Raw genomic sequence first — 26,430 nt, 5'->3', positions numbered from 1 at the left:
ATTTTAACCATGAGACAAATTAAATTTTACGAGTTTTGCAATGGTCATTACATACACACACACACACATATATATATATATATATAAACACTAAAGAACCAGGTAAAATGAGAGGAACATAGGTGACTTCTTTTTTTCAATCCATATCAAAATTTAATCAAGTGCATAAAAATTCCAATTGTATTTAAGAGTTTAAGAAACCTTTAATAATCATAATTGCCATTAAAAGAGAGATACAAAACATTGAACTATTGTGTAATTAAATCCAAATGGGTTTCCAAAAATAAACCTTTGTCTCTCAACTGTGACATTATTAAAAAGTTAAAATGTACACATAACTAACTTACTACAAATGTAAAACTTATAAAGGAAAATAAAAACAGAACAATGGGGGGAAACGAGTAGTGAATCTGAAAGATCCCAACGGTCTTGTCAATATTGAGGTCCAGCATGTACTAAGCATTTAACACTTTACTTTGTGGATACAATGTTTTCATGATCTATAGGGTTTGACTCAAAAAATCTTTTTAAATTGGCCCCAAAGAAGAAAAACAGATACAAAAAGCAACAGTAGCAAAACAAAACTGTTAAATACAACTACTAAAAACAGAACAGATTATGCATCTATACAATGTGGAAGCGCGGGCCCGGCGCGGCGACGATGTCGCTGTAGGGCTCGCTCTGCGTCAGCTCGATCGCCTGCTGTTTCTTCAGCACCAGGAAGCTGTAAAACTTCGCCGCTGCCTGTTTCTTGTTGTTGTTTCGGCACAGCTCGAGGAGGCTGATGGACTGGGCTCCGGTTTTAGCCACCACACGCTGTCAAAGCACAGGAGAAAACGAGATGTTAACGTCTTTCTCGGGTCATTGTGTGAACATCACGGCTGCCCTCGACTGAACATTTACAATAAGGTTGATGATAGGGCTGGGTAAAAATATCGATTCATCAATGCATTGCAATTATCTGTTTCTCAATTCAATATCGATTCATCAAATCCTATGAATCGATTCAGCGCACCGGCCAGTGGCGGCGCTGTGGGCAACACTCTAGTGAGAGCGTTCAGCGGTTACCAAAACCGCAAGATGGCGGACAGCAGCTGCACTCCGTTCAAGCCTGCACCGCCAACCAGGGACGTCGCTAGGCCTATTTTAGGGGGCCTGAAGTAGGGAAATTTCATATCACGATTATAGTGACCAAAATTATCGTGATTATCAGGGTTTTGTTAAAACAAGATGAAAGTGTTAAAAAAGAACTGATGCTCACACTGAAAACATTTCAACAAGTTTTATATTTGAGAATCTACAAACAACAAATAAAACGAGCAGCTCTGTGCACTTTCTAAAGCAAGATTCTATTCTGTGGCGTTTCCTTCCTTATAATGACCGTCGTCAATAGCAACGCATTATAACGCAGCTCACATACATAACCGACGCGCTCTCTCATTTCATTCAAATACAACGTGTCATCCTGCGTCTCCGTTTTTGATTGTATTGAAAATTAAATCAGGGTTGATTTATTGTTTACAGAGTTTGATAATATTGTTGTGATCATCTTGTCTGGACGAGTTTTGTAACGTACGCTGTACAAAATGGATTTAACAGACAAGAATAGGCTAGAGACATTAATCTCTATTCAATTTTTCCCTGTAATTATGTGGTAAAAATAATCAGTGTTATAAGTGTACAATGAATATATATTATCATCTCTTAAATGTCACTCTTAATAGTCTTGTTTGAACTTGTTCGTTCGTCTTTGGCTCAAAGCCACTTGCTGCGAACTTTTCTTAGCGGAAGCTTCAAGTTAATTTCAAGTGAGTGAGATAAAATATTTCTACTCAAATCAACATTTTGTGCGCAATTATTTCCCAGACGTAGTTTTAGTATTGAGGTCAAAGTGAACTTGCCTTGCGTTCGCTACAACAGTGTGTGATGGTCACAGGACGACTCGGCAGATTTGAAGTGTTTACCTCTATCACTGCGACTTTTTTGTGCATGTTCTGCCGACAGTGACCATCCTCGATTACGTTTCCCTTTTTTTTTTGTAAATGGCAAAATATGACCACACCTCAGATTTGGTCGTCTTAAAAGGCTGAAAAATCTCCCGAACACGGTCACCGCCTTCCGCCACACCTTCTCGAAACAAAAACAAAAAAACATTGCTGCGCGCCTGCGTCAAACTGTAGCTGGCTGGACAGGATTTATAGTGAGTAATTAAAATCGCGATAATCAAACACGGTTTTAATGATAATTGAATTTTAAACGATATTACTAACCGTCAGTACATTTTATCATGGTTTATAGTGAAACCGGTAATCGTCCCATCCCTAGGCTGAAGCTACCCCAGAATGTTCCTAACCCCTCTTAAATGATAATAAGAACAACAGTAAGTCTCCGGGAGTCTCCCGCATATTGATCGCGGCTCCCTGATGTACGCAAATTAGTTCAAATCTCCCGAAATCTAGAGCTCGCGAGCTCCAAACCGCGTAGCGCGCGCACGACAGAGCGCGAGAGTCCTTGCGTGTGTGTGCGAATGTGTGCGCGTGTGCCTCACGAAGCACATTTTTTATGAGTATGCACATTTTGTGCTTCAGTTTACATTTCTTTTATAACTTGAATGTATAGGAAGAAATATAATTTCTATTACAGTTACATGCACTTTAGAGGTGCTTAAATAAAGCACCTGTTTGTTACAGTTGTGGTTTGTATTCAACATGTACAATATTGTACAGTAGGGCTGCAACAACTAATCGATAAAATCGATTATAATCGATTATGAAAATCGTTGTCAACGAATGTCATTATCGATTAGTTGGTCTGCTTACGTCACGGGGAGCGTTTACTGGTACGCACACACACGCAAGGTCTCTCTCCCTCAGGCGCTCTGCCGAGCGCGCGCGCTACACGGTTTGGAGCAGTCTCTTCTGTCTCGCATGCGCGCTCTTGCTTGCGCGCTCTAGATTTCGGGAGTTTGAACTAATTCGCGGGCATCAGGGAGCCGCAATCAATATGCGGGAGACTCCCGGGACTTCCGGGATCTTGGGATGTCTGTATTTTGTCTCGAGCATCAGGTTGCGCAATCAGTTCGCTCGCAACGTAAGTGATGGATTAAAATAGCGCTACCGCAGAAATAGGTTAAATTAAAACGGTCTTTACAAAGTGAAGCATTAAATATAAAGGCAGTTAATAACAGCAGCAGTAAAATATTGTTTTTTAGTCACTGTACTCAGTGGTTTTCAGCGAATGCTTGTGCACTAATGCATAATTTCTCCTGTCCTTTACTCAAGCCTGTTAGCTTGCTGGGTAACGTTACCTCCATTCCGTTCTCTTTTATAGCATTTGTCTACTAAGTTTTAATTGTTTTTCAAACGCGATCTACTGCGGCTCTACATTCACACAATTGTTTTCAGTCTTTCTATATTTATTTAATCAATTTATCCTTATATTATATTCTTTTATATATTATATATATAATATATATTATATTCTTTATCCTTATATTCCTTATATATAATTAATTTTAAATAAAAATTAAATGAATTATATATTTTAGATGTTTTTAGTTTGTTTTTAGTTCAGATATTCACATCTGAACAACATGTCTGTGTAAATTTGTTTTAACAAAAATTGTGTTAAAACATAATATGTTGGATATCATTTTTTTAACAATAATCATGTTTGTCAACTTGCCATCAGCAATTATCATTAAAAACAATGCAAATATTGATATTAGTAAAACTCAATGTGTGGCTTTTGCACTTTTTAAAGTACACTTTTACACATAAATACCCTGATTTACGGTTTTATTTAGTTATAATAAAAAAAAAAATCTAATTTAATTTCTATCCGATTAATCGATTAATCGGAAAAAAATAATCGTCCGATTAATCGATTATCAAAATAATCGTTAGTTGCAGCCCTATTGTACAGTTTGTTCTGCTAAATAAACCATGACAGGAAACATGCTGGGGTCAATTTGTTCTTAAACATTGGTAATACCGCACACATTATTTAAAATATACTCAGGTACTTAATTACTTGTGTATTTACTAATTATTGAATCGATATCGAAGCTGATAAATCAATATCAAATCAAAATCGAATTGTGAAATTCCTAACAATTCCCAGCCCTACTTGATGAGCAATACATATGTTACAGTGTTAGTCTTTAATACAAATCCAGCTGTTCATTGTTTGTTCACGGTGCATTAATGTTAACTGATACAACCTTTGATTTTAAATGACGTATTAATGTTGAAATTAATATTAACTACGATTAATAAATGCTGAAGTATTGTTCATGTTAACTAATGGACCTTCTAGTAAAGAGTTACCGATTTTTCTAGTCGACTATTAGTAGTTCATTTAAGCCATTAGTCGACTAATCGCACGTTTATTTTAATAAGCCATAAATTATAATAATGCACTTTTAATCGCCTATATAAAATACTCCTAATCACCACACAAATTCAAACATAAAGCTTAGTAATGTAATGATTGTGAATGTGTTGTGGGAAAAAACAGATTGAGACATTCGAGTAATTTTATTGGTAATGTTTTGGGATGCAGAGATTAATTTGACATCTCCGCCTATATGCACGTTTCATTCAGAATTACATAATCTGAGAATACTAATCTATCGGGATCTTTTCATTCAAATGTAAACATATCAAGCTTTCTATAGATATATTTCTCGTGTCTGTGAGGCAAGTATACGCTGAGTTTCGGTTCATTTATGTGATGCGCTCCAAGTCAAGACCGAATTGACAGAAAGCGGCATTATATTACAAAAGCACAACGTTTTGTTGTTATTGTGGGTTTACAAAAAAATAAAAGTAGACACTTTACAGTTTGCATTACTCTTGACTTACAAATACTCCGTCATTTTCGGCCGGTATATCATGTAGTAAAAGCTTCTCCACACGAAAACTTGAATATGTGCCTAATAATAGCGCAATAATAATATTTATCTAAATTATACTTATGTTAAAACATTAAATATGGTAAGCCATATTTGAGGTTGATAAATGACAGGCGAATGTTTGCATTTCCTGCCGTTAACGATCTGTCACACAAACACTTCAGCAAAACATGATCAGCTCAAAGTGTCCGAATCATTTTTGGTCCCAAATTTTTATAAATGTTACTGGTAGTCGCTGTATGAAGAATTGTTGTGTATAATGTGTCACAGTTTACTTTATTTTGCTCTCCTCACTTACAGAAATCCACTATAGTGTCCTGCACACACTAGTGAAAAAAAAGTAAAAATTTAAAATTATTTCCGGTTTCTGAATAATTTTTGGTTTGACTGTATTTCACAGCTGTTTTAAATTGAAATAATACTCTATAATATTTCTGTTTTTACCTGTTTTATTAAATATTGGTGAGCCTAAGAAACTTCTTTCAGAAATATATAAAATCTAAATGTTACTGTACATGCAGAAAGCCACGCTGAGAAACACACACACTCACTCCTCTCCTGACACACACACACACTCACTCCTCTCCTGACACACACACACACTCACTCCTCTCCTGACACACACACACACTCACTCCTCTCCTCACACACACACTCACTCCTCTCCTCACACACACACTCACTCCTCTCCTCACACACACACTCACTCCTCTCCTCACACACACACTCACTCCTCTCCTCACACACACACACACTCACTCCTCTCCTGACACACACACACACTCACTCCTCTCCTCACACACACACTCACTCCTCTCCTCACACACACACTCACTCCTCTCCTCACACACACTCACTCCTCTCCTGACACACACACACACACTCACTCCTCTCCTGACACACACACACACTCACTCCTCTCCTCACACACACACACTCACTCCTCTCATACACACACACACACTCCTCTCCTCACACACACACTCACTCACTCCTCTCCTCACACACACACTCACTCCTCTCCTCACACACACACTCACTCACTCCTCTCCTCACACACACACTCTCACTCCTCTCCTCGCACACACACTCACTCCTCTCCTCACATACACACACACACACACTCCTCTCCTCACACACACACTCTCACTCCTCTCCTCACACACACACTCACTCCTCTCCTCACACACACTCTCACTCCTCTCCTCACACACACACTCACTCCTCTCCTCACACACACACTCACTCCTCTCCTCACACACACACACTCCTCTCCTCACACACACACACACTCCTCTCCTCACACACACTCTCACTCCTCTCCTCACACACACACTCACTCCTCTCCTCACACACACACTCTCACTCCTCTCCTCACACACACACTCACTCCTCTCCTCACACACACTCTCACTCCTCTCCTCACACACACACTCACTCCTCTCCTCACACACACACTCACTCCTCTCCTCACACACACACACTCCTCTCCTCACACACACACTCCTCTTCTCTCCACTATAGTATACAGACCTGAAGGCCGTGGAGCATCTGCTGCGTTCTCTTATTCCACCGTCTCTCCTCTTGGTCCTGGTCTCCTTGTCCCTCTTCGCCCTGTTGTTTAAAACAAATCAAACCATTATCAGTAACACCAATGTTGGAGCTACATCGTTAAAAGATCGCGATTCAAACATACGTGAGCTTATTCTGAAATGATAATGATTCAGCAGCCAACTCTACGTATAAGATCACGGTGAATCTGCTTTTCAAACACACAGTATCATTATTTCTGTTACAAAAATTCAGATTATCACAGAAGTACTGGGATATAAACATTAAAGTCTATGATTAAAACAAAGTAGATAACCTTTTGAAAGTAACTTGATGCTTCAGATAAACATTGTGTCTGTTACATTGTGACTTTTCAAAAATGTATGTCATTGAATCCTTCATTCAAGAGATTCATTTAAAAAACGCTGATTCATCTTATATAAAAAACAAGTGGTCTTTATGAGCAAGTCATTGAATCATTAAAAGATTTATTAACGAATTCAATATTTCCTTAAATCGACTCCAGAAACTGCATTAACATTTTATCAGAACCTCTAGTAAACAACATATTTGGTTTAGTCGTCTATTCAGAATCGTGAACTATTTTGAGAGATTTTCTTCCAGCTGTAAATGCCGAACGCCTCACCTCTTCGTCGCTGTCGTCCTTGTCCTTGTCCTTGCCCTTGTCGTCTAACAGGTCCAGTTCTGGCACCAGTGAAGAGAGGTTTGTGATGTCCTCAGGAGGAAGATCCACTTGGGGCATCTCGAGCTCATGGGAAAGGACCGACTGATCCACGGGCGGAAGCGTCTGATCCAACACTGCCATTTGCTGGAACCACAATTGTGCACTGTTAGGCTCGGCTTCAAAACATTTACTATCCCTTAGGTGCTCTTCGCTCATTTTTGACCGAAAATGTCAAAAATTTAAACTTCACTGGAATGGTACGAAACTTGGAAAAGGTTCTGGGACTTAAAAATAAATAGATAAATAAATCACGGACATGATTCAAAAAGGTTAAATGGTCCTGTACAAAAAATAGCTCTCGCGGTCAAAAATGAGCGCATTGGAAATGAATGGGAGGCGAATTTCATCTAGTGGAAACTTTCGGTACTGCAGCCAAACAAAATCTTTTACTTGAAATCTATTTTGAGATAAAGCTCAAATTTTAAACACCTCGTTCAGATTTTATGGCTTTGATTTTCTTGCAGTTTTAGAACATATTTGTATATTATTATTATATAGTATTGCTGTATATAAAAATTTCATATCATAACAAAAATAAACACGGTATTCGGTATGAACCGGCATACCGCCCAGCACTAGATCGGCGCATCCCTAATCATCTGGTTGTTGATTTAACGTAACTTACAGGCAACGCTGCTTCTTTCTCGAGCGACTTGCGCTTGATTCCCCGCTTGTTAGATGGAGGCGGCATCATGGACTCGTCAAGAGCGGTTCTGCTGCCCTCCATAGAGGACGCCTGGAGCAAACTGTGCTCCTCCATGATGGTCTGATCTGTAGGGCACAAAAAATGCTGTTAAATGACCACTACACTAATGTGTTAAAAGCCAGGGGTTTTCAATCTTACAGATGCTACTGAACCCCCAAATTCAGGGTTTGTACAGATACTGTGAAATGTAATTCCAGGACTTTTCAAGCACTACTTTTTTGGTTTACTACAGAGATCTCAATTATCAAACAATATATCTTTCAAATTCTAAAAAAGGTAAATAGATAAAAATAAAACGTACAAATAAAGTGAAGCTGATGCAATGACTGCTGTAACTTTAACCACTGAAAGGATACTATGACATCACTTTCCTTATTCAAACTCATTAGCATAGTATTAACATTGAATAAATGCATTTGTCCGTTTAAGGCTAATGTAGAAACATGTCGGCACATTTCAGTGTGAGGTGTGTGTAGATATAAATGTTCATTATGTAAGGTCTTTATACATTTAGACTTTATATATTTAGCGATGGGTCATTCATGAACGGTCACGTGACAAATGAACGAAAGACTCGCAAGGTAAAATAATTATTTATGGCCCCTGTAAAAAATTTTTTTTACTGCATTATAATGATTTCTTAATTCAGAATATGATCAAGATTGCGTAGGTGGATGTTTTTGGGGAATTTGGCTGTTAAAAGTATAACATTTAAAGGTCAAAATTAAGTATGTGTTCTGAGTTAGTCACACCACAAAAAAATGTGTTGTTAGCCACCCAGCCAAATTTGAATGCTTAAAAAAGACGCAAAGTAAATAAAATAAACTATCAAAATCTTGAAAAAATGAGCAATATTGGCACTAGTAGATAATCCCAGTTGTCTCTGACGAAAGTTTATAACTATCCTGTGTAAAATAATCATTAGAGGCGGGTGTGGGTGGTGATCCACACAATTAATCCACCTCTTCTTGATAAAATAGTTTTTCGGAAATTTAAATAAGGACACCCATCTGTTTCGTAAGTGATGGCATCCAGGTAATATATGCATTTCCGTGACAAAGGCATATCTAGCTAGCAAACTGTAGGCTGTAGCGACTAATAGTACAGACAGTAACTCGCGATTGAGCGGTGAACTGATGCAAATGTGTTCGTTATATTGTTAGCAGTGTGTCTACAGATATAAACAAGTTAAATTTACGACTTAAGACCTTTTTAATGCCACTTTGAATGAAATTTAAGACCAAACCTGTGATGGAAATACACATGGAATGATTAACCTAAGTAATTTAATATTAACTACTTGTTTATTGAACTAAAATCAATGTAACCTTTGCAATCGTGAGAATATTCAGCAAAATAGCTCCTGTCATGTGATGTTACTTAAACTCAACATTTGTAATTTTTACCTCAGTTTGTTTCTGAGTTTTTTTGTGTGTGCTGTTATGCTCATTTGTTTTGATTTCTCACTATAAAATCTCTCTCAGAGACAGATAGCGCGAGTCTCAACAGCGCTAACAGAAAATCATTATCATTATCAGTCGCCGTTTATGTAAAAAAATCAGAATAATTCTCGCAATTCGATGCTTCACTGGTTATTTGACGGACATTGGGTCAATTGAATCTGAATTTAAGTAATTTTAATTCCTTTTACTTTAATACTTTAAGGTACTTTAATACCTTTTTTAAGGCCTTTTATTAGGAAAACTATTTAAGACATTAAGACTTTTTAAGGACCCGCGGCCACCCTGTGTTGTTTTCTTATGAGTCACTCATAAGAAAAGCTGTTTAGCGGTCTAACTCCACAATTCAGTACTTCATAGTTCAGTCTTTGTAATGTGTTTTAGCAATATATTTCTAACATTTATAATGTTTAGAATTGCCTTTACAGGGACTTTAAAGCCACGAAAAATAACAAATTGACTTGACAAATTGATTAATTTTGATGAACGAGATCGAACAAGAGTCAGTAAAATGATTTTTTCTCCCCATCACTGATGATATTGCATGTCTGTCAACAGATCCTCCTAAATATTACACAATGCACATTTAAGCTACAGTAGCTGTGCTTGTGTAGCGACGCAAAAGCTTACCAATCACGTCACTCCTGTGACCCATTGGCTCCTCTCTGGGCACTTCTGGGTTCTCCAGCTCTTTCAGAAAGTCCTCGAGACTATCAGCTTCTCCTCCCTTCCTCCTCTTCCTCAGCTCATCAGGCACCAGTGGAGTCAAGCAGCGAGTGAACATCTACAACACACACATTTACTATGATTTCAGTCCTGAGCTTTAACACACTGATGTAAAAGGGATAGTTCACCCAAAAATGAATTGTCCTTGATGTATATAGCATTCTTCTTTCAGACGAATACAATCTTATAGTTATATAAAAAAAATGGCCTGGCTCTTCCAAGTTTTATAATAGCAGTTCTGTTTTGAAGTCCATCAGAGTGCATCTATCCATCATAAAAGCGCATCAATCCATTATAAAAGCGCATCTATCCATCATAAAAGTGCATCAATCCATTATAAAAGTGAATCTATCCATCATAAAAGTGCATCTATCAATCATAATACTAAAAGGGGGGGGGGGGGGGGTAATAAAGGCCTTCTGAAGCAAAGCCATGCATTTGTGTAAGGAAAATACCCATATTTAAAAATTTATGAAGTAAAATTCTAGCTTCCGTCCATTCAGTCTACTTGCGTATAAAGTGCAAATTGTGACGTCAAATGTAGCGTAGCATAAATATCAGCATTGCATCGCATTACTAGCGTAAGTTGCACTTTAGACAAGTCGAGTCCGTATGTTCATTATGTTTTTTAACCCCCCAGAGCAGTGTGGAGCACTTTTATGATTGAGAGATGCAGATAGATGCACTTTTATGATGGAGAGATTTACTTTTATGATGGAGAGATTTACTTTTATGATGGAGAGATGCACTTTTATGATGATAGATGCACTTTTATGATGGAGAGATTTACTTTTATGATGGAGAGATTTACTTTTATGATGGAGAGATGCACTTCTATGATGATAGATGCACTTTTATGATGGATAGATGCACTTTTATGATGGATAGATGCGCTTTTAAGATGGATAGATGCACGTATGATGATAGACTCACTTTTATGATGGATAGATGCACTTTTATGATGGATAGATGCACTTTTATGATGATAGATGCACTTTTATGATGGACAGATGCACTTTTATGATGATAGATGCGCTTTTATGATGATAGATGCGCTTTTATGATGGATAGATGCACTTTTATGATGGATAGATGCACTTTTATGATGGATAGATGCACTTTTATGATGATAGATGCGCTTTTATGATGGATAGATGCACTTTTATGATGGATAGATGCACTTTTATGATGGATAGATGCACTTTTATGATGGACAGATGCACTTTTATGATGATAGATGCGCTTTTATGATGATAGATGCGCTTTTATGATGGATAGATGCACTTTTATGATGGACAGATGCACTTTTATGATGATAGATGCGCTTTTATGATGATAGATGCGCTTTTATGATGGATAGATGCACTTTTATGATGGACAGATGCACTTTTATGATGATAGATGCGCTTTTATGATGATAGATGCGCTTTTATGATGGATAGATGCACTTTTATGATGGATAGATGCACTTTTATGATGGATAGATGGACTTTTATGATGGATAGATGGACTTTTATGATGGACAGATGCACTTTGATGGATTTAAAACAGAAACAGCCATTCACTGCCATTATAAAGCTTGGAAGAGCCAGGACATTTTTTAATATAACTCTGATTGTATTCGTCTGAAAGAAGAATGTCAAATACACCTAGGATGGCTTCAGGGTGAGTACTGTAAATCATGTGCTAATTTTCATTTTTGCGTGAACTATCCCTTAAAGAGACACAGGATCAACCCATCACCTTCAGCAGACGCCCGTTCCAGAGAGGTTGAGCCGGCAACGAGAAAAGCTTCTCTACGCCTCCAGTCTCCTTCCACATCATAAGCTTCTTAGTAGGAGGAGCCAAATCCAGCGTGGTGACGATATCGGAGTAATCGCTCAGCTGTGCCCGGATGGTCTTGCTGTCCAACTCCTTCAGGCTGTCGACGATGAGCTTCCTCTTTCTCTTAGCCTTGGTTTCTTTCACTGAGGACGCACCGCAAGTGTTTTATTAAGTGATATTCAGGCACAAATTTTACAGTTAATATGTGACCCTGGATCACAAAACCAGTCATGGTTTTGCACGGCTATATATTTGTGGCAATAGCCAACAATACATTGCATGGGTCAAAATTATAGATTTTTTACTTTTATGCCAAAAATCATGAGGATATTAAGTAAAGATCATGTTCCATGAATATATTGTGTAAATTCCCTACCGCAAATACATAACAAAAATTATTTTGACTGGATGCAGCAAAATCGCGAACATAAATGGACAACTTTAAAGGCGATTTTCTCAATGTTTAGATTTTTTTGCACCCTCAGATTCCAGATTTTCAAATAGCTGTTTGTCAAATGTATCTTGGCCAAATATTAGCTTATTTATTCGCCTTTCAGAAGATTTAAAAAAAAAAAAAATTGACCCTTGTGACTCGTTTTGTGGTCCAGGGTCACATATAGAGTTAGCTTTGTTTTTTTAAATAATTTCAAATTATTTTTTGGTAAAGTTTTAGCATTTTTAGTTTGAATTTTCAGCATTTTTAGGTTTTCTATGTGTACCGAAGCATTCCATTAATTCCTAAGGGGGTCAAATTGATCTGCGAGGATTTGTTCCTTTTTAACATTTCAACCAAAAAATCCTCGAATCCATTACATTTTATTTTGTGTATATTCGTGGTTCAAGTGCAACTAAAGTCCCATGAAAACTAAAACAATTTTTTTTTAAATGATTTCCTGGTTACAATGACCCCAGGGAATGATGAGGGTTAAATATGAATTTATCGTTCATTTTTACCAGTAATGTCGATGGGCTCAAGAGCGAAAGCTTCGTCTTCATTGGGCACCAGAGTGGTCTGTTCGGTCTGGTCTGTGGTGTTGGGAAGAGGCTCGACTGGTCCAGACTCTGGACTGTCAGGACCGCCAGGAGCTGAAATAATGCAAAAGTGTCATGAGGGTCAATGGCATTACATTCATACATATAATTAAAAAGTGCATATCCTACAGATATTGACTTGACATTTGAAACAAGAAATTTCACATCACAGAAAGGATCCCTGTAAACCCTCATGATTGGGTAAGTTTTGCATTTTTTAAATATAAAAAAAAAATTGGCATGGCAAGATTTAAGTTTTCCAATAGTAATCCCAAGTAATAGTTGCAAATATTGGTTGACACTTTATATTACATCTTACTAAAGTAACAACAGTAAATTATGCATAATTACTAAAGCAATCCTTAACCCTAACCCTATACTAAATGCATTTTATTAATTACAATTTCTCAGTATTTAATTGTACAACCTTAGAGTAAAATGTATTTGAAAATTTAGGATCAAGTCAAAAACTTGAGTTCAAAAACTTTTTCCAGAATAAATAAAATATTTTTAAAAAAATCCTTTATAAATTTCTGGGGAAATTGATTAAGTGGCAGGGAAAATTCAAATAGTAAAAAATAGGTTCTACATCTTCCACAATTGTTAGCTATTTTATTCACCTAATTTTTAAAGTAAGAACAACACAGCCATTTGTAACTTGAATGCGTCTCATCTGCTTCCAGATATTTTAACTGTACAAAAACTATCCGTTATGTTGCTTGATATTGCAAACCGTTATCGTAATTAAACACTGGTTTGTAGCACAAATTGTTTTACCATTCTGTGCATTATGTTATTCTACCAGTCATTTAATACAGCAGCTAATGAATCGGAAGTTAACACATTCACATAAAACAGCTTGCAAAATAAGTTGAATAGATTCACTCAAGAGGCAAGAATGTTTCTAGGATCTACTCACGAGAAAAATTATCAAAGTCGTCTTCATCATCGCCGTGGTCTTGAGGCATCACACTTTCAACCATGCTGATAACTGGAGGATCGTCAAATATACCACCGCCATCGTCATTGCTCAGAATCTTATCCACTGAAATAAACAAAAACACAGTTCAGCATCACGTTATCATCACAAGAGCATCTCAGGTAGGGGTGGGAAACTTTTGGTATCCCACGATTCGATTCATATCGATTGTTGGTCACGATTTGAATCAAATTGATTGTTGATCACGATTCGATTCAAATTGATTGTTGATCACGATTCGATTCGAATTGATTGTTGATCACGATTCGATTCGAATAGATTGTTGGTCACGATTAGATTAAAATCGGTTCTTGTTCACGATTCGATTCAATTTATTTAATTTTTTACAAAACAGCAATGTTGTTTAAAGCAGAACTAAGTAACTTTTTTACCTTAACCGAACAGCTTTGGAGTCATTGTAATGTTTATATTACTGATTTCATGTTGAATGGTGGTCGTCTCGCACTCCCCGGTGCCTGTGAGCCGCAAAACCACCCTTGCAACTTTGGGCCGGCCGGCCTCAGTGTTAGGAAGTATCGTGTGATATCAGGTCTCGCGAGGTAGCGAATTGTAGGGCTGGGACGGTTACCGCATTACCGCGGTCACGTGACTCCAAACGCGGGTCTGAGCTCGTCACCGTCATCACCGCAAAAAAAAAAAAAAAACTTTGGCCTGCACATGTGTGCACGTTGTGTATAATGACATGGATTCATTGATTCTAATGACATGGATTATGTCTAATGATATTGTGGCTTACATGGATTCAAGGTTTTCTAAACAAAACTTATCATCAAAAGATGGAGCAAATCCGACCTTTCGCGAGTTGAGGAGCGCAATGTTCCATGACGCATAATAACATTCCATTCGTATTAGAGATGCGCGGATGGGCTATTATTATTTCATCCGCAACCGCATCACAAAACTCATCTGTCCGCCATCCACCCGCACCAACGTTTTTGATCAATTTTCGAAACCGCATCCGCGGCGCTGACTGTTTTAAGGTCTATGAGCAATGCGAGGCGCTGCTGTCGCGAGGCTAGAAAGCTCTTGGCTTTTCTAGAAAGAACACTGATCCAATGCAGCAAAGATATTTAAAGGCTAAAGTCCCTTACAACATTGGCTATGTTGTATCCCCAGAATATCAGCAGTGAACTCCGTCTCCGATCGGCGCACAGGGATAAATATGAATATGTAAATAGCCTATAACGCACATCGGCAAACCTGACCTTACCTGACTAGGCTACTGTAGACTAAAATGTTATCATTTCGTTTTGAATTCTGTTTAAAAGTAGACATTTAGGCCTAGCCTACGCAGATTTTCGGTTCATTTATGAGACGAGCTCCAGTTCACGCGCAAGAGATCGCACCGGCGCTTCCACGTCCTCCTGATTATATGTCTGCTATTTGCTTCTTATTTCTTAATTCCAGGCAATTAGTTAATGAAACCGTGATTAAAATTAAGGTACAATTTATACAAAACGAAATTTAATTTAAAGAAAGGCTTTCTACAAAACAAAGCTTAATAAAGTGGTCAAATTCGTGTCTGACCCATCTTATGATCCTATCTTACTCATGCTGTTCACTCTTCATATAATCGACATAGATTAAATAAAAAATAACACTATATTATATAAACATAAATATGGAGTATAATATTTGTAATTAAGACATGTGCAAATAAGTGTTCTTTAATTTCCAATGTGAACATCATAATGTATTCTCCTGAAAATGATGAATTCAAGGCGAATGTATCTGAGAATATTCTTAAATAAGGAAATCTATTCAGTGATTGGTTCATGCCAAATTACTGCTTGATGAAAATTTGACTATTTCAAATTGTGCTCGTTTTTTTTCGGATGTAGGTGACAATATTTAAAGTCTGTCTAGCAAAAACGACTTCTGGTGCGTGCACGAAAGTCTGTCGGGGGGGGTGGGGGGTGGTTGTATTTAAAGAATACCGCGGGAAAATCTTGCTTTTCAACCGCGGTTAGAAAAAATCCATACCGCCCCAGCCCTAACGAATTGCTTTACGGCACTGCACGCGTACACGCCCCCATCCAGGATACGGCTAGCTATAAGAACAACTATCGTCCCTTGGCAAAGCTGGCATATAAGAAGCAGAAAGCTAGAAAAGCATTGTCGGAGGAACAGAGAAAGAGGAAATGGCAGACTGACCGAGCGAGGAGTCAGACACGAGTAAACATCGGACCTGCGTTTTCAGAATGGGGAAAAAAAACGAAGCGCGCGCGGTCGGAAGAGTCTAGAAAAAGGTAACGAGAATCTGACAGCACGAGGAACCGGTCAAGAGTCCCACTCGCTCAGGCTTTCACTGTTAAAGTTGATTCCTGCGATTATCATGAGAACAGTTGTCAATATCTCACACAATTATCAGGACATAAATAAGCCTACATGTTTTAAATAGTGTAAATGAGCGCAATTTGCAAACTATTATGATAAATTGCAATAATCATGTCTAACAACATCATAACGGACGTTACGAAATCAGGGCTCTCAAGTGTCACTCATTTCGGTCTTTTGTCACGCTCTCCCGCCACACATTGTATTTCTCACGCTGAAAAACTATTTGTAATATATTTAATATGCCAAAACTCTGGCCGCGCCGCTCTCACTGTGGAACCGGCAGGAATCAAGCGCGTCTCCTCTGGTGTTGTTCGTCGAGCTACACAATAGCCAATCAGAAAATAGCACTATTGTATCTGGGTAAGATTTAACGCAACAACCAATGACAAACATGTATCTGTCGGCTGGATGTCACTCTTGCCTGTCTTCAAAACTTGAGAGCCCTGCGAAATAATGCGACGTACATGATACACTTTATTGGTGTCATCTGGCATTTAGGCTCAGGTAAGCCTAACGCGGTAAGCTACTTTATTATTATAAAGTGCAGAGGCCGTGAGTGTAGAGACGCTCTGCGTGAGTGGTGTTTACGACAGTAACGTTAAATACAAGTACTCTACAACGACTCTAGGGGGCGCAAACAGAAATCCTGCATAGTGCCGCTTTAACATAAAATGCTTAGTCTATCCTTTCCAAACGGTTGAAGACAATGCTTTTTTTATCTTTTTTTTTTTTTGCAGAATATACATAATTTAAATTCGATATGTTCATAGTTACTTGTTACTTTTCTTATTTGACTGCGGGAGACAGTTTAAAAGGTCTATAAGGAAAAAAAATTCCACTGAATTAAACGTGAACCATGAAATTTATTTACTTTTTCTTCCCATTTAGTCAACCCAATATTATAAAACAAATGCCCTTTAAGCTGATTATAATCATTACACACAGTCTTCTATAATAAGGCAAGGCAGGCAATTTTATTTTAGCATTAAAAATAGGAACAAAGAAGCAAATTACAAACAATAGGACAAATACATTAGAACAAATTTACAAATAAAATAAACTAAGTTTTCAGGTACAGTAGCATATGTTTATTTAACATGTAGTTTAAGAAATAGGCCCTACTACAGAAATTAAATGGTAACACTTTGTAATAAGGTTCATTAGTTAATGTATTAACTAACATGAACTAACAATGAGCAATACATTCATTACAGTATTTATTAATGTTTGTTAATATTAGTTAATAAAAATACAGCTGTTTGTTGTGTGTTCATGTTAGTTCACAGTACATTAATGTTAACAAATGCAACCTTTGATTTTAATAACGTATTAATAAATGTTGAAATTAATATTAACTAAGATTAATAAATGCCAGTGTTGTTCATTTTTAGTTTCATGTTAATTAAATAAGGTAGTTAACATGTTAACTAATGAACCTTATTGTAAAGTGTTACCAATTGAATAATCAAAATGTAAAAATAAAACGCTGTATAATCGTCTGTGTTATTGTGATTAACGTCAATAACTTTAAGTTAAAGTTAAAGAAGTGTAAAGTTTTAGAAAATCGGTTTTTGAAATTTGTGAATCGATACAAATCGGTAAAAGATAGAATCGCGACTCATACATTAATGGATTTTTTCCTGTACCTCTAATCACAGGTCAAATCATCATGAACTTACTCAGAATTCCCCCGTCGGTGTTCTCCAGGTTGTTGTCCCCGAAGTCGTCGTAGTCGAGGGTTGTGGGTTTGTCGGGGAGGTGAGCGGGTCCAGGCTCTGCTTCCAGGAGCAGGTTCGAGGCAGAAGATCCATGGATGATGTCCACCTCAAAAGCATTCTCCTCCCTCATCATCTCACGATCATCCATGCCAAAGTCCCCTGGAGAGACATTACAAGTTATGCAGTACATGGACATCACGGCTTATCTCACTCACTTACAGTAGTCAACGTCTGAAGTGGATCAAAACCTTTTATCAAAGCATTCGTCAATTTCTCATATTAGGACAACTTTGATTAACTTTTTTGATCCACTTCAAATGTTAATTACTGTAGTATAAATATTATTATTAGCTTAGGGATGTCACGATACCAAAATTCTAGTAGTTGGTACCAATACCATTCAAATTTTACGGTTCTCGGTACCACAGCAAAATCTGTTGTAACCATTTTATTTAACCATTAATATTAAATTAAATGCAATTACTTTATTATTTATGATGGTTATCATAAGTACATAATACATAAGCACTGAAGGCTACATGCCGTATAAAAGTTAACATTGCTTATAAAAAGATCAAGTGAAAAATAAATCAACCTTCTAGGGGTGTAACGATACCTTCATGTCACGATTCGATACCTATCACGAAACTGAACTCACAATACAATATTATTGCGATACTCCAAGACAGGTTAACAAAAAAAATTCTGTTGATTAAAGTGCTAAAATGTGTGTAAATGAATAGACTTGGTGCTGGAAACCCAAAGCACAGGACAATAGAGACACCAGAATAAAAATATTCATGATTCTGAAGCTGAAAATACAGATTTATATTAGATGAATCTTCTTGCACTGACTAGATGCATTTAAAATAATGTAGGCCACTTTTTATTGATAACATAAGACATGTGGCTTTATCAGGACCCATTGCATAATTATACATTATATTCAACATTATATAGTAGTTTAATGTAGTACTAACACTAAAGTTCTCAGTTCACATACAGTAAAAAAAATTTGTATTGCGATATATTGTGACAAAATATATTGCTACACCCCTACAACCTTCTATGCACAAATTTATTATTACTAGTAGTATTTTTATTACATTAAGACCGACGTAGCTAAATCTACTGTACAACAGTGGGCGTATATAATTATTTCAGTCAGTTTCAAAATTTCAGTAACGACTTGGTACCGAAGTACCGATACTTTTGACAACACTAAAACAGCTTGTGAGTTTTTACCAAAGTCATTGTCGGTCATGAGGCTGATGTTTCCGACTTCCTCCCTCATGGTGATCTCCTCAACACGACTCTGGTTCAGGGTGAACTGCTGTGCCACATCTATATCACTGAAACACACATGCATCATTTATAAATCACAGATGCAAAAAAATTCACATTCAGGTAGGGGTGAGATCGATTCTTAGATGCATCGTGATGCGGACGATTCTGAATCGACTCACAAATGTCAAAAATCAATTTTCTAAATGTTAATTGATAAAGTCGACGGAACGTAAAAGGTGTCTGGACAGTCTGTGGCGTGCAGAAAACCCGACTAGCGTAACTTTGGCTTCTATGAAGTTGAAAGGAAAAGGGACCTGGACAAGAGCCACACTTTCTGCAAGTACGGCTCCAGATGGGCGACCGCCACGTTGACCAATTAATAAGAGTTGCAACTTCTTGTTACATACGAGAAAGTGGAACCTGGCAAACTATTTCAGCTTAATAAAACCGTTTAGAAATCATTTGGATGGTTTAATAACCTGTTCTGGTGAGAATGGTGACTTTCCCAGCTCCCCCCAGCGTTCCCAGGCGAAAAACCAACCTAGCAACATGGAGACTAACGTCCCGGTAAGTTGGAAATAGGAAGTCTCGTGAGAAGCGAGAACAAGCGAGAGACACAAACTGCTTTACGGCAATTCGACATAAACACACACGCCGCCCTCAATGTGTATGATGTATTACCCACCTCGGTAGACACACTCCACACGATAAAGTTGGCCGGCTCCGATAATAACAAATGCACATGAGCAGCGGTAGAAAGGGGGAGGAGGGGCCGCAAGTGAGTTTTTTTTATGACAGTGTTGTGAAATATACGCCTCGCAGCTGTAGGGGCGCTCACTGACAAAACATGCGACAACAAAAGTGAAAATCAAAGAAATTGCTAGAGTTGCCGAGTTCCCCTTTAAACGGCAAACGAAACCGTGCTATTCGTTTGAAACGTTCGCACAGCGTGAGCTCAGAACAGGTTTACTTGTAGGCCGATCTCTAACACGCGATACACTTATTACACAGCGCTGGGAGATCCAGCGTTTGAATTCACTGCAGAATAGGGGTGGGCGATATAGCCTCAAAATTATATCACGATATTTCAAGAATATTTGCGATAATGATATTTATGACGATATAGACATTTTTTGTTGTTGTTGTTGAACATTTTCTTATTATGTTTATCTCGCCTAAATGTTTGCTCACTCATTGCGTTTTTACAATGTGGTAATTTTGTTGTTAAGAGTTTACACAACACAAGGAAGCTTGTTTCAATCTTTGAATTAAATGTTAAATGTGTGTAGGTCTAACACCAGTATTCAGAAATACTACAGAAACATAAAGTAATCAAATGTAAAATAACACAGTCTTTTAGTTCTGTTTCCTGATTAAATTAAATACATAGGCTAATAATTCTCAGTCATTACAATTAAAGCTATCTTTTGTTGTTTTGACGACAACATTAATGACAGACGCATAGCCTATGGCTGCTGTCACTTTTACAGCTAGTGCACGGAGCCATTGCTGTTTTCATTATACTGTCTGTCACACTGTCACATGCGTTTTATACATAACCGACTGTGTTTATGAGTATACTTACCAAGACCGGAAGTTTTACACAATTTTGCGTTTTTCCCCCCATTAAAATGATCAATATAATCCGCGAAAAATAACTTTAGTTTCTCGCGAGCTGTAGCCTACTCTATGTATGCCCGCAGTGCAACTCTCTCAGAGAGTGCGCAAGTAGCTAACTGGATAGTTTAAAACCGTTTGAATGTTTAAACTGATAAGAATTAAGAAGACTTGAAAATTATAAACTTTAGTTACGATGCACTGATGGCCCGATTGTGCAAGAGACCATTCAGTCATGTCCCGACTCCTAAACGCGCGCGAGAGAAGACGCGCGTCGGCAGCCCCGCTGAACACTCAAGCTGTTTGTGAAATTGCTGAATCGTCATCGGAGGCTGACAGGCTGCTCTCGCGCTCAGACAGGTGTTGTTGTTGTGCGTGCTAGGGAACGTAAATGCGCCATACGTCATCGCGTCGCTATATCATTGATATCGCGATATGACACTTTTTTATCATGTAAAAATGTATACCGGTATTATCGTGGACGGTATGATATGGCACACCCCTACTGCAGAATTAATAACATCGCTGACGAGGAAACCAGGACAACCTTAAGAGCTTCCACCCAAATCAGAAAAGGCAAAGTGAAGTAACTATCGCAACACTTATTGCCAACTCACTTCCTTTTGTTTATAATTAATAAAATATGTTGAAGTAGCCTAATTTCATTATGGATCATTACAAATAGTGGTCGACCGATATGGGTTTTTTGATGGCCGATACCGATATCTTAGAGAGCAGGGTGGCCGATATATATATATATATATATATACACACATACACTTTATATTTATATAAATCAATATTAAATAAATGTGATAAATTTAATACATATTTAAAAATCTTTAAAATAAACATGCTTAGGCCCTATACTAGATGGCAACTTCTTGAATCTGCAATCCTATTACAGAATTTTTCACAGATAAAGTAATTGTTTGAAAATATATATGAATATGTGAATAAAAAGGAAGTAAACACTGTAACAGGGCACTCAGTAATCTGGTAATTAATCAGTAATCACTGATAATCATATTTTTTCAAATAAAGACTTTTTTTTACTTTGACTTTTGACAAGATAACGCTAATTTTACATACAGCATACAGTGAAAACGACATGAATATGACACAGTGGGCAACTGGATATAGCACAGCATATTTTAAAAAGAAGGATTTAAAGTTTCTCGCGTCTCCTGTGAAGCTGATCTACTGTTCGCATTCACTCACTTCACACGGACCGTCACTCGCAGAAACACGTTTATGCAGGCTACAAATGCACACGTCAAGATATCACAGCTGGATTTGATTAAATCTGCAAGGTTTGTGAAATTAAATGTTTATTAGATATTCAGAGATTTGTTTAAATGATGTAGATGTGCATTTGCTGAATGTTGACGGTAAATGAGAAAGTATTTTAGGCTGATTGTTTGCCTTTTCGGTTACAAATAATATAAAAGCAAACGTATTACTTTATCGCATACCATTTACTTTCTTTGACCAGTTCTGTAGCCACCGGTTCTGTCTAACAAAGTATTAGATCTGACTGACAAAGATCGTAAACGAATGAAGACGGAGAATCTGGGTGAGCGCTGTGTGATCAGGCGCTGCCGTTCTCTTCTCAGGTGCTGGTGTTCTAAGCGCCGCCCGGCAAAATAAAAGTCCCGCTTCCAACACATCAGCCAATCAGAAAAACGTATTGGCCGATGCCGATATTTAAAAAAAAGCCAAATATCGGCCGATATATCGGTCGGCCACTAATTACAAATACTTTACTTTAAAATTATATATCGCTACACGTGTAGCACAGACAACAGCGCGTGAGTCTTCTTGTGCTTGAATGTTTTAAAGTCATATTGAAATGCTCACAAAGGAATCGATATGAGAAATCTAATTTTTTATTTTATAAAAAGTATCCAGTTCCTGACCTAAACTATTTGATTGCAGAATTGGAATCGATTTTCGATTCTCACCCCTATTTATCGCAGACGTATAATAGATCATTATAAAAAATAATCCAGGACCTTTGTGTAGTTTTATATCAAACAAAATGATCACAATTACAATGAAAATGACCCATACACTGTCTTAGTCTTAATCTAGACTGAATATGTAAAATGTAAACAAAAATAAGCGTGTCTTACTCCAGATCAGGAAGAGGCTGATCAAAATCGTGGAACTCCTCTGGTAAAGTGATGGCATTATACGCAGCCTCACGGTTGTCCTCTGGAAGATCAACGACACCTGGCAACACACAATGCATTCCAGTAAATATTACCAGGCAAACCCAGGTGGCTCTGAAATTAATGCTTTTACTGTTACAGGGTTTTTAGATTCAGTACCTGGGCGGAAAGCCATTTTGATCTTGATAAACGCTTCATTACAATCAGCCAGAAGATATTTGGCTTTTCTGTGGTAGATCCTCACCACGCCCAGGAGAAGATGGCCAGATGTACGCAGAGCCATTTTCACCTATTTAGTAGAGTAGAAAAAACAGAATTAGCATATGCATGAACACACACCATTCAAAAGAAAACAAGCAGCAGAAAGACGCACCTTTGGTGAGATGATGCTTTCCACGCTGCTTTCCAGATTGCATTCAAAGACGTGCGCTTTGGTCAGTTTTTTGTCCCAATGGGCCGCCAGCCAGATCTTGGCCAGCGGCCCACGTTTACTGAGGACGAAGTGGGCGTAAAACATTGCCCTGGTGTCTGGTCAATCCTCTGAGACCTCTCTGCTACACCTGGAGGATAAACCAGAGGATTCAATCAAAATTAGGACTACAATAAAGTTTCATGCACTTGAACATGCCACAAATGTTATCTAACGGCAACTCACTAGGGCTTGAGACACCGTATATCTAAAACATGCATATGTCAAATCTTACGCAATCAATCACAAACACATCTTTGGATTTACTGTATTGCATGCTTAGCCTACATTGCCCGCCTTTACACCAACATTAAAACATGACGAAATCTAGATAAAACACAACTCCGTGGCTCCAAAACGCCACATAATCCAATGCAAAGTTTTTAAAAAGATTTAATGCACGCAAAATATGACAAAAAATGCATTTATTAACGATGCAAAACAATTGCGTTAATTTCCACACAAGCGTTTGGCTAAGTTGTTGCTTAGCAAGCGGAGTTAGTTAGCTTTAAAATAACCAATGCTTTTATATCACATATACATTATACATGATTATCAATAATTTTTCTTTGTCACATATAACGCCTAAAAGTTATAACGGATTTATATTTTAATACAGCTTGCACAGCCAGGTTATTTCAAGCTATCGTTAGCAATTAGCATTAGCCAACTGTTGATTAGCAACGGCGTCAAATTTAATTCTCCTGCTCGTAAATTAGACTTCACACGCACATTAATCCGCAATAATACACATTTTCCATAACGTACCATTCAAAATATCTTATCCGTGTCGATTGCGGCCAGGCTTTTCTCTCCCCTCCCGCGGAGAGAAGTTAGCAAGCGCTTCCTCTCATTGAATCCGACCAAGATGGCGCGCGCTCTCGGCGGGATGTTTACAGTCAAAATTTGGTGGAGGGAGGAGCTTGGTCAGTGATTGACAAGTCATGGCTGTATTGGAAGCTGCCGGTAGGCGGGGATTGGCTGGTGATTGACAGGAAGAGGGTGCAGTGGAAGCTCTTGGTGGGCGGGGCTTAGCTGGTGATTGACAGGAGGCGGGTGCAGTGGAAGCTACCGGTCGGCGAGGCTTGGCTGGTGATTGACAGGAAGCGGCTGCAGTGGAAGCTGCCGGTGGGCGGGGCTTGGCTGGTGATTGACAGGAGGCGGGTTCAGTGGAAGCTGCCGATGGGCGGGGCTTGGCTGGTGATTGACAGGTCGTGGCGATCGTGTGCGGTTGGCAGAGGGCGGTGTTGTGTTACTAAACGAACAATGAGCTACAGGAAGTCGAATGAATATACACTTCGTATATGTAGACGGTAATGCAATGCTGTTCTTTTGAACTTTCTATTCATCAAAGAATCCTGAAATAAAAATGTAAATAACTGTTTTCAACATTGATAATAATGAGAAATGTTTCTTGAGCATCAAATTTCTGAAGGATCAAGTGACACTGAAGACTGGAGTAATGATGCTGAAAATTCAGCTTTGATCACAGGAATAAATTACACTTTACTATATATTCACATAGAAAACAGCTGTTTTACATTGTAATAATATTTCACAATATTACCGTTTTTTGATTTATCAAACAAATGCAGCCTTGGTGAGCAGAAGAGACTTCTTTTAAAAACATTGAAAATCTACCGATCCAAAACTTTTGACTGGTAGTGTAGCCTATGGTGAAACTCAATAGCAAAAAATATTCCTACAATCCTCTCTCTTATAAACAAGCAATAGAAAAATGAAAAATATACATCATTAGTATTCTCTCATCATCAACATCTAAACATGACCCTCAAACTATATTTCGCCTGATGGATGTGCAGTTGAGAATAATATATTTCACCTCTTGCCTGTGTTTTGCTGCAGGCTTTGATTGGCTTCTGTTAAGGAGTTGATTCAGTTACCAAAGGCTAGTCATTAAAGGCCGAGTCTCTTTCACGGCGTTAAGTTGATTTAAATTACGAGGTCGTTCGCTGGAGACCCGAAGCCATTCTCTGCCATTGATCTTCTGCGCCTCCGATGCCGAGACTAAATGAATTTAGACCTCACTGAGTCACGATGGAATTTTTAGACGACACATTTTTAGATTTCATTTCACCGTGGAAGGCATTGTGTCACATTAGAAATGCAATGCTTTAGTGAAACGATGTAAATTGGCACAGTCATAAACGTACATTTGTGTGTGCCTTGAGGCTTGGAACTCCATATAAGAATGTGAGCTTACTGTTTTCTAGTTTCATGCATTGATGCATCATCACTTGATGCAAGTATGCATTGCATTGCAATGTGCTTTTTTGTATCATGTTCATCTTTCTTTAGTGTGTTTAATGTGCTTTTTGAGCATGAAAAAGCTCTGCAAACTCTATATCAGAATCAGTTTGAACTCCCTGAAACGCCTCCATTGTATCTTGAGTTTCTCCCGGGAACGAACACGTCACAATATTCCTCATTATAATAATTCATACGCAGAATAAAGGGGCGGGGCCTGGTTGAGTTAGTTAGTAGTGTGTTAAACTGGCGGTTATGGTAAGGGGCGGGACATTTCCCAAACACACTCGAAGCGCTCGACCAATCACAACACACTGATCCAGCCGACCAATCAGAGCACAGTGTGCTTTTCAGAAGGCGGGGCTTCATAGAGACAGGAAGTAAACAGAGCGTTACTGACAGACTGGGAAGAGAGGAGCCGCAACAATGGAGAATATGAGGAAAATAATCAACATTCAAGCAGGAAAACCTGTTCTAGAGCCTGAAATCAGGATATTGAAAGTCTGACCAAGAAGGCCGCAGTGTGAAGTGACTTGCCTATAAAAGGGCCTTTGGAGTGTCTCAGAGTTAACAAAACCCTCGGGTCGGCAGGTTGAAT

At 38.1% G+C, this 26,430-nt stretch overlaps 1 protein-coding gene across 1 annotated transcript; it reads right to left on the bottom strand.

Annotated features, from left to right (window-relative positions):
• Positions 1 to 130: 130 nt before the first annotated feature.
• Positions 131 to 24,480, bottom strand: LOC143741305 (double-strand-break repair protein rad21 homolog A). The gene is made up of 14 exons (XM_077233738.1): positions 24,333 to 24,480; positions 23,469 to 23,655; positions 23,255 to 23,384; positions 23,057 to 23,156; positions 19,263 to 19,369; positions 17,979 to 18,176; positions 13,879 to 14,004; positions 12,882 to 13,013; positions 11,847 to 12,070; positions 10,008 to 10,161; positions 7,837 to 7,982; positions 7,113 to 7,295; positions 6,449 to 6,529; positions 131 to 816 (listed from the first exon to the last, which is right to left on the bottom strand). The coding sequence occupies exons 2-14, from the start codon at positions 23,610 to 23,612 to the stop codon at positions 625 to 627; spliced, it is 1,917 nt and encodes a 638-aa protein (XP_077089853.1). The 5' UTR covers positions 23,613 to 23,655; positions 24,333 to 24,480; the 3' UTR covers positions 131 to 624.
• Positions 24,481 to 26,430: the final 1,950 nt, after the last annotated feature.

This window comes from Siphateles boraxobius, unplaced genomic scaffold, assembly GCF_051911475.1.
Source record: "Siphateles boraxobius isolate OS27281-9 unplaced genomic scaffold, OSU_SipBor_1 186, whole genome shotgun sequence".
Classification (NCBI taxonomy): domain Eukaryota; kingdom Metazoa; phylum Chordata; class Actinopteri; order Cypriniformes; family Leuciscidae; genus Siphateles; species Siphateles boraxobius.
Note: the sequence above shows the minus strand (reverse complement) of the source record. Positions and strands in the feature narration are given on the sequence as shown.